The sequence below is a fragment of the Sus scrofa genome, chromosome 1, assembly GCF_000003025.6.
Source record: "Sus scrofa isolate TJ Tabasco breed Duroc chromosome 1, Sscrofa11.1, whole genome shotgun sequence".
NCBI classification, from domain to species: Eukaryota; Metazoa; Chordata; class Mammalia; order Artiodactyla; family Suidae; genus Sus; species Sus scrofa.
In genome coordinates this window covers 184496175-184513971 of record NC_010443.5, presented here as the reverse complement: position 1 = coordinate 184513971, position 17797 = coordinate 184496175, and the positions used below count along the sequence as shown (strand labels likewise).

The 17797-nt window shown below is 38.8% G+C and overlaps 2 protein-coding genes across 3 annotated transcripts in view; one reads left to right on the top strand and one right to left on the bottom strand.

Annotated features, from left to right (window-relative positions):
- The window catches only part of DLGAP5 (DLG associated protein 5), a 49238-nt gene extending 36057 nt beyond the window's left edge, over positions 1-13181 (top strand). The window contains exons 14-19 of one of the 2 annotated variants that reach the window (XM_003121820.4): positions 235-454; positions 2496-2682; positions 5494-5554; positions 6661-6901; positions 10664-10713; positions 12650-13181. In XM_003121820.4, the coding sequence (XP_003121868.1) occupies positions 235-454; positions 2496-2682; positions 5494-5554; positions 6661-6901; positions 10664-10713; positions 12650-12790 (900 nt within the window). In that variant the 3' untranslated portion in view covers positions 12791-13181. The remainder of the gene's footprint in view (positions 1-234; positions 455-2495; positions 2683-5493; positions 5555-6660; positions 6902-10663; positions 10714-12649) is intronic. The other variant, XM_021102311.1, reaches the window with a different exon arrangement.
- LOC110262214 (40S ribosomal protein S27-like) lies at positions 10014-10657 on the bottom strand. Its single transcript, XM_021102326.1, is given in 2 exon segments — positions 10014-10372; positions 10375-10657. Coding segments are annotated over 2 exon segments (165 nt in total). The 5' UTR covers positions 10448-10657; the 3' UTR covers positions 10014-10280.

Genomic DNA, 17797 nt, shown 5'->3' with positions numbered 1-17797 from the left:
AAGTTTGAGCTGCAACCTATGCCACAGCTGTGGCCATGCTTCATCCTTTAACCCACAGCACACGGCTCGGGATCAAACCTTTGCCTCCACAGAGACAAGATCATTAACCCACTGTGGCACAGCAGGAATTCCAGTAGATGATGAATGTGTGAAATATTTTATGTAGGCTCTATTTGTTTTTCTCGTAAGGTGGTAATAAGTAGCTTTAATAAGCGTTATAATTTCTCTTCACAGAAAAAACTTGTCTCAGGTACAGCAAGTAAACCCAAACCAGATGATGGTGGAAGACTTGCAGCTAGAAATCGCCTGGCTGCCATAAAAAACAAAATGAGAGAGAGAATTAAGCAGGAAGAACATGCTGAGGCGGCAGCCTCTGCCATGCCAAAGGAAGTTGATAAAATAGTGTTTGATGCTGGATTTTTCAGAATTGAAAGTCCTGTTAAATCATTCTCAGGTTAGTTTTTCTGCTGAGACTAATATTTGGGTTGAATAGGTAAGAGGTGAAAAATAAGTTTTTACATGAAGGTGTATATGCTTTCTGTGATTTCTGAGAAATAGCTTATGGAAGGTGGGTTTGGTTTAATTTTCATTTATATTAAAAATTTTCCAGTTCCTGTTGTGGCTCAGTGGTAATGAACCTGACTATTATCTATAAGGATGCAGCTCGGATCCCAAGTTGCTGTGGCTGTGGTGTAGGCTGGCAGCTGCAGCTCAGATTTGACCCATAGCTTTGGAATTTCCATATGCTGCAGGTACAGCCCTAAAAAAAAAAGGAGGGGGGGGGGCAAAAAAAATTTTTTTTCTCTTCATCTTTTTGAAATGTAGTAAATATACCAATTTCCTAATTTTAAAATATTCCAATATAACTAGTTTTAATACTTTAGGAAATTATTCTTCAGGAATCCTAAGGTCTTTTGTAACTCTGGCTCTATTTTTCAATTTATTTACTTAGATTGAAATTATTTGCATATAAGCTGTTGGATGAGAGGTCATATTGAAGTAATGTGTTTCTTAATTTTGGTAGATACTTTTGTCAATACTTTTGTCAGTGCTTTAAGTGCTAGATGTTTATTTTCAAGGAGAAAGGGGCTATGTCCTCTTTAAGTACTAATCAGCAGAAGGGATTTTTTTCCCTATTATTTAATGGGGTCCACTAGGAAGATATTTGACAATAAACTTGAGTTGCTGTCTAATATTCACATTCAAATGTAAATCTGTGACCTCAACTATTTTATCACCTCCCTGTCAATTTAGATATTTTAGTTTGTGGTTTTGGGTTGTTTCCTTTCCTCTAAGCAGCTGTACCTCCATGGACACCCAGGAATCACCTCACTGCTATGACATGGCTCCTTGCGATTTACTCCACAAGGATCCTAGTGGTTTCTATGATTATGAGCTCATTGCTGTCTGTTATACACCCATCTTGGCACTTATGAGTAGAGAGATCATGGTTTTTGACCAAAATTGATCCTTTTGAAATTGTTTTAGTTATAGAACACATAGTTTATATGAGGCAAAACAAAACAGAAGTCCCCCAAGAAGGCTCTTCTCATCCCATTTGTCACTTCCTAAAGGCAACTACTTCGAATGCCTAAAGGAGTCTTAGTGTATTATTTATGGTCCCCTCTAAACAAGATAGAGGATTTTTTTTCTTGAATTGTTCCTTTACTTTACATTCCTTGGTTCTCTCTGCTCTTTCTTTCAGAAACATGTATTTTTCCCCTGGTAATTGGACTATTTTCTATTATTCTTTCCTATACTTGTCATTTTCTTCCACTTCCTGAATTTCTTCAACTTTCCTGTTGGCTCTCATGTTAATTCCCAAGAACTCTTTCTCATTCCCCACCCCCCTTTTTAGGGCCGCAGCTGCAGCATATGGAGGTTCCCAGGCTAGGGGTCCAATCAGAGCTATAGCCGATGGCCTATGCCAAAACCACAGTAATGCGGGATCTGAGCCTCATCTGCGACCTACACTGCAGCTCACAGCAATGCCAGATCCTTAACCCATTGATCAAGGCCAGGGATCGAACCCGAGTCCTCATGGATGCTAGTCAGGTTTGTTAACTGCTGAGCCACAATGGGAACTCCTAGGATTAATTTTCTTGGGTCTACCAAGTAATATCCCACTCATCCATCTACATTATGCTTCCAAAAATTTATCGGTTTTGTTGTCTTTTTTTAGTTCCCTTTGTCCTTGAAAATTATATTTCAAAAAATAACCTTAAAAAAAAGAATGCTAGTCCTTATATGTTCTACCTTTCAAAATTATCTTTGTTACTGTTTTAGTAGTGGGATGTCAAGAGGAAGCAGTTTAACGTATGCATTCAATACTAGCTTTAATGGAAAGTCCCAAGCATTTGACTTTAACAAACATTGTTTTACAGGAAAAGAGGCTAATTGGTAGGAGAATAGGAAGAATTTGCACTGTCTTTCCAGTTACAATAAAAAATGAATGAAAGCTTTTTGCTATTGAGATGATTTCTCTAATCTTCTAGGACTTTCTTCTGAACGTCTTTCTCAAAGACTGAGAACACCTAAGTCTGTCAGCAAAGCTGTGGCTGAGGGCAGGGCTGAGATGGGTCTTCTGAAACAAACTACAACATCACCAGAGAATCCTGATCCTCAGAGTCCCAAAAGTGAACATATTGATAAGACTTTGATTTCAAATATTCCTGAAAACAGGTATTTATTTCATGTTTTATTAGTAAGAGTTTAACAGATGGAGACATTAAATACCATTTCAGATTGTTAACGTTGTTAAATATTCAAGATATATATTATTAAATTTCACAATGACCCTGTAACATAGGGGCAATGCTGCTCTTTCTTTCTTTCTCGTCTTTTTAGGACCGCATGTGGAGGTTTGCAGGCTAGGGGTCTAATCAGAGCTATTGCTGCTGGCCTACGCCAGAGCCACAGCAATGCCAGATCCGAGCCATGTCTGTGTCCTACACCACAGCTCACAGCAACGCCAGATCCTGAGCAAGGCCAGGGATTGAACCCACAACCTCATGGTTTCTAGTCGGATTTGTTTCTGCTGTGCCACAACAGGAACTCACTCTTTCTTTCTTCCTTTCTTTCTTTCACGTGCAGTTAATGGAAGTTCCCAGGCTATGGCTTGAATTGGAGCTACAGCTGCCAGCCTACACCACAGCCACAGCAATGCTGTATTCTCTCAACCCACTGAGCAGGGCCAGGGATCGAATTGAAGTCCTCATGAATTCTAGTTGGGTTCATTGTCACTGAACCACAACAGGAACTCTTTTTTGCTTTTTAGGGCTATACCCATGGCATTTGGAAGTTCCCAGGCTAGGGGTGGAATTGAGAGCTGCAGCTGCTGGCCTACACCACTGCCACAGTAACACAGGCAAGCCACATCTGTGACCTACATACACCATAGCTCACAGCAACACCGATCCCTGACCCACTGAAGAAGGCCAGGGATCAAACCCGAATCCTCATGAATACTAGTCGGATTCCTTTCCACTGCACCACAATGGGAACTCCCCAATACTTCCGTTTCATAAATGAGGAAATTAATGCTTAAGATTCCAGATTGGTAAATGGCCATATTTGGATAGGCAAACTAAATTCTACAGAACTAAGAAGAAGCTCAACAGTCCTGCAATTTATTGCTTGACAGATCTGAGCTCAAAACCAGCTGTACAACCTTCTGTGAAACTTAGGTACAAGTTTCCTTAACTCACTTAGCTTCTGTTTGATTATCTATAAAATAGTGCTGAGACCTCCCCAGAGTTATTGAGAGGTGGGCATTCTGTACCAGGCTTTATAGAAAACACCTTGAGATTGCTGACAGATGGCAGAGCAGAAAGGGGTAGCTAATGTGTACTGAACAATTATTATGGGCTGGGCACGGTTCTAGGTTCCTATCATATGATCCTATTATCTCATTTAACCTCAGAACAACCATGTGAGGTACAAGATCCCTGTCTTTCAAAAATGAGAAAACCTGAAAAGTTAGTAACTTATCCAGGTCAGCTTACAGTTGTTGAGAGTGGATGCTGCCTGCATTCTTTCTGCTACATAGTACTGCCTCTGCAAATGTGCATCAAAATTACCAATATAGTCCTTAGTTCTTGTTCATGACATGTAAATATACCAAAAATATGATAGGAAAAAGACAAAGTAGAAAATAAAATTGTAGTCTGGAGCCAAAAGAGTACTATTGGACTTAACTATTAATCTGGAGATGAGACAGCATTGACTATTGAGTCAATGTAGCAGACAAGGCTGTCCAAAAATAAAGAACACATGTGAATTGAAATAGGGGAAACAAATGAAAGTCTTTGTTCTTAAATATCCCATGGAACATGTTTCAAGATTTCTACTTTTCAGGGGTTCTTTTATGGAGCAGTGGGTTAAGGATCCAGTGTTGTCACTTCAGAGGCTTGGATCTCTCCTGTGGTGTGGTTTCAATCCCTGGCCTGGGAAATTCCACATATCATGGGCACACACAGCCAGGGGGAAAAAAAAGAAAAAATCTAATTTTTAGCCTTTATGGAGACTGAAATATTTTAGGTGTTTTAGAAATCTATGGGTTATAGAATACCAATTTATTGTCTTTTTTTTTTTTTTTCTTAAGATTGCACCTGTGGCATATGGAAGTGCCTAGGCTAGGGGTTGAATCAGAGCTGCAGGCCTATGCCAAAGCCACAGTAGCAACACCAGACCTGAGCCACATCTGTGATTCACACCACAGCTTGCAGCAACATCAGATCCTTAAACTCACTGACTGAGGCCAGGGATCAAACCATTATCCTCATTGATACTAGTCAAGTTCTTAACTGACTGCCGAGTCGTAGTGGGAACTCCCTACTGTCGTTTCTTAAATGCAAGTTATTTTACTTTGTATATCCCGTAGTTCATTATCTTGAAGATCCAAAATTGTATTTAAATGATATTGCAAGTGCTCATAAAAACTTTTTTACTTAATGTTCAAAAATAGCCCTGAAAGAGCATTTTACAAATAAACTACTTTGTACAATGTGGGCAAACTGAACCTGAAAACCAGAAAAATAGCGTATATTTAAAAAAAAAAAAAACTCCAAGAGGTTGAGAGAGAGATTTCTAATAAAATGCAAGTTAAAAACTTTAGGATTAGAATATATTGTGCTAAAACTAACAAGTAAATATAGCCAACTCCAGCTATACAATAATTGAGTTGTTGCTTCAATCCCCCAGATGTCAGCTTTATCCTAACTTATCCTAGTATATGGCTCTGGATTTGGCTGAGGTTCAAAAGATTGCCAGTGGACTGACCAGCATGGGACCAGGCTTATGAGCTTTCTGAGAAAAAAATATGTTTGGTTTATAAGGCCATCCAGCAATAGCTATTGTCCAGAACTAATCTATTTGTATCAGGCTTGATCTTGGATGAGGCTACATCTTTGATGCATAAAAGTCTCAACACAAGTCAAAAAATAGCAATATATTTAATTATCTGAGTACAATGCTGCTTTTTTTCTTTTTCAGGAAGAGCATAGTGAAAGATACTAAGTGTCCTGGATTACAAAATTTAATTGAAGTAAACCATGTAAGTCCTACTGTGCAATAGCTAAGCCCATAATGTTATCTGTTTATATCATTGTGTATAGTAACTCCATAAATAACCCCCACAATTTCCAGTGGAAATCTAAATCAGTCAAATAAAATGATAGTTCTTGTTACAAAGGCCTTTGTTTTTTGGGTTTTTGTTTGTTTTGTTTTGCTTTTGCCTTTTTGCCTTTTCTAGGGCTGCTCCCGTGGCATGTAGAGGTTCCCAGGTTAGGGGTCCAATCGGAACTGTAGCCACCGGCCTACACCAGAGCCACAGCAACACGGGATCCGAGCCGTGTCTGCGAGCTACACCACAACTCACGGCAACGCAGGATCCTTAACCCACTGAGCAAGGCGAGGGATCGAACCTGCAACCTCATGGTTCCTAGTCAGATTCGTTAACTACTGTGCCACAACGGTAACTCCTCAAAGGCTTTTGGTTTGTTTGAAACCATAGTGCCAATTTGTATGTCAACTCACATCAAGATTATTTTTGTAAATAAAGTTTTATGGTACCACAGCCGTAATCATTTGTTTTATCTGGCTACTTGGGAAATAGAATGGTAGAGTGTTCAGTGATGGTGGCAGAGACTCTTTAGCTCACAAAGACTAAAACATTTAGAGTTGACTCTTGAACAATGGCAAGAGGCACTAACCCTTTCCAAAGTCCAAAATCCACCTACAACTTAAAGTTGGTTCACCTTTATACTTGGTTCTTCCATATTTGCGGTTCTGCATCTGTGGATTCGATCAACTGCAGATCAAGTAGTACTGTAGTTCTAACACTGAAAAAATTCTGCATATCAGTAGACCCTCATAGTTCAAACCAATGTTGTTCAAGGATCATCTTGGCCCTTCACATGAAGTGTTTGCCAATCTCTGCACTGAAGTTTCTTTGGTACTTACTGAGAAACTCTGCTTCAGTTATACTATTGCTATAGTATTATCTGATCTAATTGTTCAAGAAGCAAATTAGTAGGATTTACAGTGTTCTTTAGCTTGTGCTCAGAATGCTATCCTTCTCTTATTTCTTACTTTTAATAGCAATAAGACATGTTTATTTCAATTTTGGATAATTAAATTAATAACCATTTTTACTTCCAGGATGTAAATAAGATAAACTTTGAGATAGATTGTTTACCCAGTGAAAGAATGAGTTGGGCTCTCCTTGCTGGCAAAGTGGCAGATGATGTTAACACTAACAAAAAGGAAGAAATTGCAGATGTGGAAGGAATAGAAGTAAATTCAGTTACATCAGAGGATATTTTGATGACTACCCCTGAAAAAAATATACCATCACAAAAAAATGTCTCACCAGAAGAGGAAACAAAAATTTCTCAGTCAGGTAAGGTCTTTTTAATGTATTTAAATGTGGCTTTGTTAAATAAATGAACTTGGACTATAGATTATTATAAACATTTCAAGATACAGTTTCTAAGAACGAAGGTTGAAAAATTGGATACTTGCAGTAAATATCTTATGAGAATTAGTTTTTATTTTAGTACCCTACTCTCCACCCCACACCTTTTGAGATAAACCTATTAAAAATCAATAATCTGCATTGGATGTCAGTAGCATTTTACATTAGACCTAACTATTTGGGAACCTTTATTAGTTCTATATATATATTATTCATTATTTTATATATATATATATATATAATCATTCATTGTTTTATATATATATAAAATCTTTTTTGTTTTTTTAATTCAGTGAATTTTATACTTATTTATCGTTGTACAACCATCGTCACAACCTAATTTTAGAATGTTTCCATTGCAAACCCCCAGTCTACTACCCCTCCCTACTCCCTACCTGTCCCCTTTAGAAACCATAAGTTTTTTCAAGTCTGTGAGTCTGTTTCTGTTCTGCAAATAAGTTCATTGCATCCTTTTTTTAGATTCCATGTGTAAGTGGTATTATATGATGTTTGTCTCCCACTGTCTAACTTCACTTAGCATGAGACTTTCTAGGTCCACCTAAGTTGCTTCAAATGCCTTATTTCATTCTTTCTTATGACTAATATTCCATTGTTTATATGTACCACATCTTCCTTATCCACTCCTCTGTCAGTGGACATTTAGGTTGCTTCATGTCTTGGCTATTGTATATAGTGCTGCAGTGAACATTGGGATACATGTATCTTTCTGAGTCATGGTTTTCTTTGGATAGATGCCCAGGAGTAGATTGCTGGGTCATAAGTATTTCTATTTTCAGTTTTTTGAGGAACCGCCATACTGTTTTCCATAGTGGTTGCACCAATTTACATTCCCATCAACACCCTTTCCAGCATTTATTATTTGTAGACTTTTGGGTTGATGGCCATTCTGGCTGGTGTAAGGTGGTACACTTTAGTAGTTTTGATTGGCATTTCTCTAATAATTAATGATGTTGAACATATTTTCATGTGTTTTTTTGGCCATCCATATGTCTTCTTTGGAGAAATATCTGTTTAGATCTTCTGCCCATTTTTTGATGGAGCTGTTTTTTTGATATTGAGCTGCAAGTGGTGTTTATGTATTTTGGAGCTTAATTCCTTGTCATGAGCTTTATTTGCAAATATTTTCTCCATCCTGTGAGTTGTCTTTCATTTTGTCTAGGCTGTCCTTTGCTGTGTAAAAATGTTTAATTAGGTCCCATTTGTTTGTTTATTTATTTATTTTTTTTGTCATTACTCTAGGAGGTGGATCTGAGAAGGTAATTGCTGTGGTTTATGTCAGAAAGCGTTCAGCTTGTGTCCTAAGAGTTTTATAGTATCCAATCTTATATTTAGACTTTAATCCATTTTGAGTTTATTTTTGTGTATCACGTTATGTCTAATTTCATTCTTTTACATGTAGCTGTCCAGTTTTCCCAGCACCACTTATTGAAGGGGCTGTCTTTTCTCTATTGTGTATTCTTGCCTCCTTTGTTGTAGATTAGTTGACCATAGGTACATGGGTTTATTTCTTGACTTTCTGTCCTGTACCATTGATCTATTTATTTCAGTTTTTGTGCCAGTACCATGCTGTTTTGATGAGTGTAGCTTTGTAGTAGAGTCTGAAGCCAGGGAGCTTGATTCCTCCAGCCCCGTTTTTCTTTTTTTTTTTTGTCTTTTTGCCATTTCTTGGGCCGTTCCCATGGCATATGGAGGTTCCTAGGCTAGAGGTCGAATCGGAGCTGTAGCCTCCGGCCTACGCCAGAGCCACAGAAATGCAGGATCCAAGCTGTGTCTGCAACCTACACCACAGCTCACTGCAACACCAGATCCATAACCCACTGAGCAAGGCCATGGATCAAACCTGAAACCTCAGGGCTCCTAGTCGGATTTGTTAACTACTGAGCCACAACAGGAACTACCCACCTCCATTTTTCTTTCTCAGGATTCTTTCAGTGACCGATTGGTTGTTTGGTGGCATGTTGTTTAGTCCCCAAGTGTTTCTGTAAGTGCCTCTCCTACCGTCTTGATATGGCTTCTTCTTTGTCTTTGGGTGTAAGATATCTTTTTTGGTAGCTCCCAGTCTGTTTTGTTGATGTGATTTATCAGCAATTGTTTGTAATTTTGGTGTTTTCATGAGGAAAGGTGAGCTCCACTCCTTCTACTGTGCTCTCTTAATCCCATCTATTGGATCCTTCATTATTTGTGGAGACTCAGAAATAGAGAAATTCCTTGGAGTGTTTTAAGTTCTCTTCTTTTCCATTAAACATCCTCAAACCTTTCTTTAAAATACATTATTTTTCTTCCCTAATCCCTATTCCTACCTACTTTGTTGCAGTTGTTCTTCAACAGGAAAAAGCTCTTGTATTTTTGTTACAATGTGTGATGATTTCACCTGTTATTTTCACCTGCTACTCCATGGTGCTATTCTGACTGGGGCCTAGGGCAAAATAAACATAGTCTTGGCCAGATATTTAATGCACTCCAGCTATTTTGTGCTACTAGCATCTTTTGGGTACATTTTAATTACAAGCGTGAGGAGTTCCCTTGTGGTACAGCAGGTTAAGTGTCAGCATTGTCACTGTTGTGGCGTAGGTTCAATCCTTGGCCTGGGGGATTCCAAATGCCATGAGTGCACCCCCCAAAAAAATTAAATTAAGTTACAAGCATGATATTTGTTTATACAAGACTTGTTTGGGGGCAGGGGGCTAGGGGTGCACATCTGCAGATTCCAGAAGTTCCTGTCCAAGACCAGAGATTGAACCCAGGGCCACAGCAGTGAAAAGACCAAATCCTAACCACTTGGCCATCAGGGAACTCCTATAGTAGATTCTTTTGATACTGAAATTAAGGATGAGAAGTTTCAAAGATAATTTAACTACAGTTAAAAAATGTGATAGTAGGGAGTTCCCATAATGGCTTAGTGGTTAACAAACCCAACTAGTATCCATGAGGATGCGGGTTTGATCCCTGGCCTCACTCAATGGATCCAGCATTGCTGTGAGCTGTGGTGTAGGTTGCAGACATGGCTGTGATCCCAAGTTGCTGTGGCTGTGGTGTAGGCCAACAGCTACAACTCTTATTCACCCCCTAGCGTGGGAACCTCCATGTGCCTCGGGTATGGCCTTTAAAAAAAAAAAAAATTGTGCTAGCATGAAATGACACATATTTTTCTTAGCATTTGATACATGGAAATTTTCATACCTTTCAAGGCTTTGTCCATCTCTAACAACCTTTGCGTATGTGTGTGTGTGTCTCCAAAGTGTGTGTAGTGTTTTTATTGGGATGATTTTCCATTCATCTTGATTCAGGGTGCTTTTAAGTGCTGCTTCCACCTGAAGGAGCATCCTTCTGTGAGCCGGCCTTTTCCTTCTGTGGGTTAGCAGAGGACAGTGAGTAGCTAGCATACAAAAATACTGTTTGTGCATGGCTAAAGACTCTGATTTTATAGCATCCTGGGCCTTTCACATCCATAACATAGGAATGGGGCTCTGCACCAGACACTTCTTGTGTGTCGTCTTTTCTTCTGGAGAGGGATGGAGGAAATCCTTTGCAAGAGGCGTGTTCTTATGGGGAGGTCATCACTGCCAGAAAGACTCTAGCCACCCTTAAGTGCGAGAATATTTCTTACAAAGTTAAAAATTATTTTAAACAAAATCATTTAAAATGCAAACAAATTTTGTTTTTCAGTACTCTTTGACAATAAAAGTCTCACTACTGAATGCCACCTCCTTGATTCAGTAAGTTTTCCAACTTTATTTGAAAAGTTCTTTATATTCTGGATTTATTTTATAAAATGATTATTGCTTTTCAATTTGTGTGCCTAGTTTAAAATCTACATTTTGTCATTGTTTTATTTACTCTGAAATCCATTTTTATTCATTTTTTTCTCAAAAAGAGAACTGTTTATATACTTTATTATAGTATGCTTTAGTATTAAACTCTGAAGATTTAATTCTCCATATGATTTATGTATCAAATTTTTGACAAATTGGTTGAATACTTGAATATCTAATATGTAGCTTGGATTATGCTGGGTATTTGTCAGTAATGCAAGCAAAATAGATGGCAACGTTTCTACACTTTTGAAGCATACAGTTGGGGAGATAATGTCCATTCTACTTTCAGCCATCATTGATTATTCTTTTACATTACTATATTTAAGTCCTGCTATTCTATTTGGAAGCTCTCCAGCCTTTCCTTTTGGTGACTTTTTGCTTCCAAATCTAGTTCAAACATCAGCCCATCTGTGAAGTCTTCCTATAAAAGATCTCATCTCATGAATGTTAATTTCTATACAGGCATAGGTGCACAATGTGCACAGCACACACATTTAATCTCTTATGAAGATTATAATATGAATAGATGATACCTTGTTCCTAAAAAAACATATTATAATTTCAGGAATCTACTTCCCTCATTGACCACAAATTCCCTCTTAGGCAGAACTGTCTGGGTCATGTTCATGGATGCTGGTACTGTGGCACGAATGGAGTAGGGCTCTCTTGCCTACTGAGTGCTGACGGTGTTGGTTTTCAGCCCTACTCCCATATATTTTTTATTTCAGTAATCTGGATTAGGACCTTCATCAGGCGATTCTAACATGTAACCAGGGTCACAACTCTGTTTTACAGCCTTACCTTGAAATTTTCCACAGTCAGTTTCTAAAATGAATCAGGATGACCTTGGTTTGCTAATTCAGAATGTAAAATATTCACTAAGGCAAATGTGGGCTCAAGTAGCAACAATTTTTGTTAACCTCATGAATCCTGGTGAATGCTTAGCTTCATTGTGCCACTAATTCCTTAAGGGCCTTGTGTATTGTATTCAGTTTTCTGAGCTGCCCTGCATCTCAGGAGCAGAATGAGGTGTGTTACTGTGACCACACTGTTCTTTCTTGGTCTAATCCTCCTTTGAGCATAGACTGAGACCTAGAGGGACAGAGACTTCAGCATAAGACTTAATTTATATAAACTTGATTAAATCTTGTCCCCAGATCTGAACTCTAAATGATTGGTTCTGATAATATATGATAAGTAAATCTGGAAATAAATGAATCATAGTGTTCTCTTTTAGTAATGTGATTAAAACTGCTTCACAGTTATCACATTATCTTGTTGATAAATCTTAGTATCTTATAATTCAGTCTCCCTATGATTTATATTCTACTGCCATAAATACTAGAATTTTGATTTTTGGATTTTTTTTTAAATGGATCCACCTATTTTATACCCACATTTCTACTTGGCCTATAGCATCATTTTAACTTGAGGTAGGGCTTGAGAGGAAACAAAGAAAATGTTCCCAGTAGAATCACACTAGTAAATGCAGTTATATGGCTTAGGATTTGTGGAATCTGTGTAAGTAGTTTAGGATATGGCCTCAATTTTATGCCTCCTGCATGTGTTGCTTTAGTCTACTTACATTTTACTAATCATCTTTTAAGGCATATAGTCCTAAAATTCCTTGTCAATTAAAAAAAAAAAAAACAACCTATATATTTGAAATTAGATCCACTAGAAAGTAGCATAATCATTGTCACTAATAGTGCTATCATTATGTACCAAAAATGTCATTTATGTTATTAATTGACCCACTGTTAACTTGGAATGTTGAAAACTTAATTGGTGAAACTCTTGACAGTTACTTAGTGACTTCTCTACATTTATTCTCTAGCCAGGCCTAAACTGCAAACATACAGTCACTCAGGTGGAGAAGAGACATCAAGAATGTACCAGACACATTTCCTTTGGTGGTAACCTGATTACTTTTTCACCTCTAAGGCCCCTCAGTGGAGAACAACCAGAAGAAATCTGAATTTAAAAATAAATACAGGTGTTTTCTTCATGTTATCAATCCTGTGATATATTAGAATATTGAAAAGTTGAAGAAAATGTATTTTCTTTATGTTCACTTCTCTTCAACACATTTATATAGCATCATACAGTTGGCCCTCCATGTGCAGATGTAGAACCCATGGATACTGAGTGCCTACTGTGCGGGACTTGAGTATTCTCGAATTATGGTATCCCTGTGTGTATGTGTCAGGGGAGTCCTGGAGCCAGTTCCACTGAGATACTAAGGGATTACTGGGTACTGTATTAATACGCAGTATTCATCAAAGTGTGTTTTAGATATGATACTGTTTTTCAAGGGTAGTTGGGATATTTTGTGTATTAACCATGCAGAATAAAAATGTATTTACTTAGTGCCTTGTCTCTCTTGTTTAAAATGTATAAGCTTATGAGTTCCCTGGTGGCCTGGTGGTTAAGGACTTGGTGTCGCTGCTTTGGTATGGGTTAGATCCCAGGCCTGGAAACTTCCACACATGTGGCCAAAGAAAATAACACAGAGTTCCCATTGTGGCTCAGGTTGAGAACCTGACTAGTATCCATGAGGATGCAGGTTCAATCAATCCCTGGCCTCTCTCAGTGGGGTAAGGATCTGGCATTGCCACAAGCTGCAGTGTAGGCAGGCAGCTGCAGCTCCTATTCAGCCCCTAGCATGGGAACGTCCATATGCTGCAGGTGCAGCCCTAAAGAGAAAAAAATAAAATGTATAAGCTTAAAGTTAAGTATACCTACTCAGAACTTAGGAAAATTCTTTAGTTTAATCAAAATATAAACCTTTGAAAGAAATATTTGCATTATTTTATACTTAATTTGAACTCTGGTTTTTGTATGTTTGTTTGTTTGTTTTGTCTTTTTGCCTTTTTCTAGGGCCGCTTCCTGCAGCATATGGAGGTTCCCAGGCTAGGGGTCTAATCGGAGCTGTAGCCATCGGCCTACGCCAGAGCCACAGCAACACGGGATCCAAGCTGTGTCTGCAACCTACACCACAGCGCACGGCAACGCCAGATCCTTAACCCACTGAGCAAGGCCAGGGATCGAACCCGAAACCTCATGTTCCTAGTCGGATTCGTTAACCACTGCGCTATGACGGGAACTCCTGGACTCAGATTTGTTGATGTTCAGCAGCTCTGCATATTACATTTTCTATATTGAGTTTCTTTAGATAAGCTTTCTGGATTCTGAAATCAGTTTACATGCTGCAGTTTCAAACTGTTAAATTATAAGAGGTTCTCATTAAATCCTTGTCTTTTTCTTGTCACTTTCCCCTTGATCTGACTAACAACCTTTGAAGGAATTCCCTTAAAGGGAATTATATCAATCACTTAATGCATTTGAAATATTTTCTCTTTTATAAAACTCTTAACTATAGGATTGTAGTAGACAGCAATCAGAATAACAGAGCACTCAAGATGACTCATAGTAGCTAAAGCATCTAACCAGATCTGGGTCTATTTATTTCTGCTGCACAGGAGGTGAGTATTGGAGGTATTCATCAAACAAACATCAACTTAATGGATAATCCTTTAAGATTAGGGGTTTCCACATAAGAAAAGAAAGCACATCTGCTTTTGTAGTCAGAGGAAGGTATGTTAGGCTTGTGGAAAGTACAGTATTTATTATCAAGACCATGTGAGCAGTTAGGAAGCTATGTAAGGTGCTGGCTTAGAAGAATATTCTCAGAATACCTAGTCTTAACAAAATATAAAATCAGCTTTAACAACTCATTAATAGATAATTCAAACAAGGCATATAGAGCAAAGAAACATTTTATGTAAAAGTTAGGATTTTCTAAGGGCCTGGGGCCATGAGCATGTGAAAGAAATTGGTACAAAGCAGGCCAAGACTTAGCAGATCCTTTTATAAAGCAATATGCAACCTATTAGTAAACTAATATTTTCCCTCAAGGATAAAGTGGATGAGAATAAAACAATGATTTTGTTGTGTGTAAGTTTAATAAGATGTACTATTGAATCATTTAGAAAGCTTCTGGCTGTTAAGTAATAGTAAACTATACTCAAATTGGTTTACCAATAAGGAAATTTTCTTTTTTCAGTTGCACCTGCAGCATATGGAAGTTCCTTGGCTAGGGGTTGAATCCGAGCCAGAGTTGCAGCAACATTGGATCCTTCATCCACTGCACCAGGCCGGGAACCTACACCTGGAATCAAACCAGCGCCTCCACAGAGACAAGCCAGATCTTTAACCCACTAACCCATAGTGGGGAGCGGAAATAAGGAATTTTATTATTTCACAAGTTGTCAGGGTGATTTCAGGCACTTTACAGTCAACAAATTAATAATGGCATCAAAGACCACCGTCTGTTTATAGTTCACTCTAGCATCCTTGGTGTTGGCTTCTCTAAAGGGTCATAAGATGCCTGCTAGTTGTAATCAGAGTTATGTCCTTCCCTTTATTCTGGTTAGGCCAACTAATGCCACATCTCCATCTGTAGATCAGTGGGGGGTTTGCTTAAACTAATCATGATTTCCTGTTTTATCTGGGATTGTACCTGGATAAAACCAGGACTGTTAAGCAATAAGGTGGAGTTTCCATCGTGGTGCAGTGGTTAACGAATCCGACTAGGAACCATGAGGTTGCGAGTTCAATCCCTGGCCTTGCTCAGTGGGTTAAGGATCCGGCGTTACTGTGAGCTGTGGTATAGGTAATAAACACAGCTCGGATTCTGCCGTGGCTGTGGTGTACGCCAGCAGCTACAGCTCTGATTGGATCCCTAGCTTGGTAACCTCCATATGCCACAGGTGTGGCCCTAGAAAAGATAAAAAGCCAAAAAAAAGAGAAAAGGCATGTAGGAGTTCCTGTTCTGGCTCAGTAGTTAACGAACCCAACTAGCATCCATGGGGACACAGGTTTGATCCCTGGCATCACTCAGTGTGTTAAGGATCTGACGTTGCCGTGGCTGTGGTGTAGGCCAGCGGCTACAGCTTCAATTGGGCCCCTAGCCTGGGAACTTCCATATGCCATGGGTGCAGGCCTAAAAAAAAGGTAAAAGACAAAAAAAAAAAAAAAAAAAAGAAAGAAAGAAATAAGGAATGTGTTGGGTTGACAGCCATCAGTATACCCTACAGCCAGAGTGTCATTGTGCTACTGGACTCTAAGATTATGAGGTATTAAGAAAATCTTTAAAGATAAAAATAAAAACGCTGAATAGAATAAGAGCCTTTCCAAAAATGAAAAAAAATGGAATTTCTGTTTATTGAGGACCTACTATATGACAACGCCTTTGCAAACAGTATTTATTCAATGGTCACAATAACCCATTTTATAGACAAAGGAACCAAAGCTCAGAGAATGTAAGTAATTTTAAATAAACCAAATTCCCTCTTTTCCTCATAGCTTATTATATTCTTTATTTCATCATTGGAATAGAACAGTCAAGACCAGAATGTTAGATTAAGGAATTAACATACCTTTTGGAGTGAGCTGTGATGTGCTGCTCACATCCCACTAAGGACTGAAGGACAAATTTCTTCAGTTGCTGGAAGTGCTGCTAGTAGGCAGCCCTCAGGAATCATCCCATGTGAGAACTGCCTCAGGGGAAGAGAGCCGCTTCATCCAGGATCTTACTGCTTCCTAGGTAGCCTGAACTCACTGACTGATAATATGATGATATGAAGACCTGTCCCTCTCTTGACATCTCTAAAGGGTCATTTCCAGCTTCAGAACCCCTGTAGGGTAGGCTGAGGCATGGATGCTCAACCGCTCTTTCTGCCCAGTTATGTACCTTCTTGTCTCCCTCAAAAATCTCTTGCATTCTAATCTCTTTGCTTCTTGGGAAACCCAACCTGTAACAACAAAGGATTTGAGAAGATGGTATTATAGAAACAATAATAGATCAAACGTTTTTGTCATTTATAAAAACCCGAAGCCGTGTGAGCAAATCCTAGTTTTGAAGTTGCATTAATCTGGCCTTGCTGGTAGCAGGGAAGGGCAGAAAGGCATGGGTGAGAACGCTAACAGTGCAAACTATTAAATTTTTCAAGCTGATTTTATTTCTATTTAAAAACCTAATCCCCCCCACCACCAATAAATCTGGAGATTTCATAAAAACCAAGAAAACCCATGGGAAGATTGTCTCATACTATTAACTATTGACTTGAAAGCAGTGAAGTATATAGTTTAAAGAGATAAAATAGCTTAAAAGGGAGTGTCCTGGGAGTTCCCGTCGGCACCGTGGTTAACGAATTTGACTAAGAACCATGAGGTTGCAGGTTCTGTCCCTGGCCTTGCTCAGTGGGTTAAGGATCTGGCATTGCTGTGGCTGTGGCATAGGCCATCGGCTGCAGCCCTGATTCAATCCCTAGCCTGGGAACCTCCATATGCCATGGATGTGGCCCTAAAAAAATACAATAAAAAATGACTTTCATAAGAATTCAATGATGGAGTTCCCGTCGTGGCGCAGTGGTTAACGAATCCGACTAGGAACCATGAGGTTGCGGGTTTGGTCCCTGCCCTTGCTCAGCGGGTTAAGGATCTGGTGTTGCCGTGAGCTGTGGTGTAGGTTGCAAACGCGTCTCGGATCCTGCGTTGCTGTGGCTCTGGCGTAGGCCGGTGGCCACAGCTCCTATTTGACCCCTAGCCTGGGAACCTCCATATGCCGTGGGAGCGGCCCAAGAAATAGCAAACAGACAAAAAAAAAAAAAAGTTAAAAGAAATAAATATACCAGAATCCCAACAGTAATTGTCTGTGAGGGATCTCTAGGTGAACTTTTTCTTTCTGCTTTTCTGATTTCCTGAATATATTATGTTTCCTTAGGTAAGAAAATAGAATGTTTTCCTTGTAGCATCTGCTGGTTTTTATGAAACCCTTGAAGAGAGAGGTTAATTGGGGATAGTATTTACTCCTATTTCCCTTTAAAAAAATATTTGAGCAACTTTGGGAGAGTCCAGTATTAATTGCTACATATTTCTTTTTCAGTTGAGTCCATTGTGCATTATCGAGAATAAACTGCCC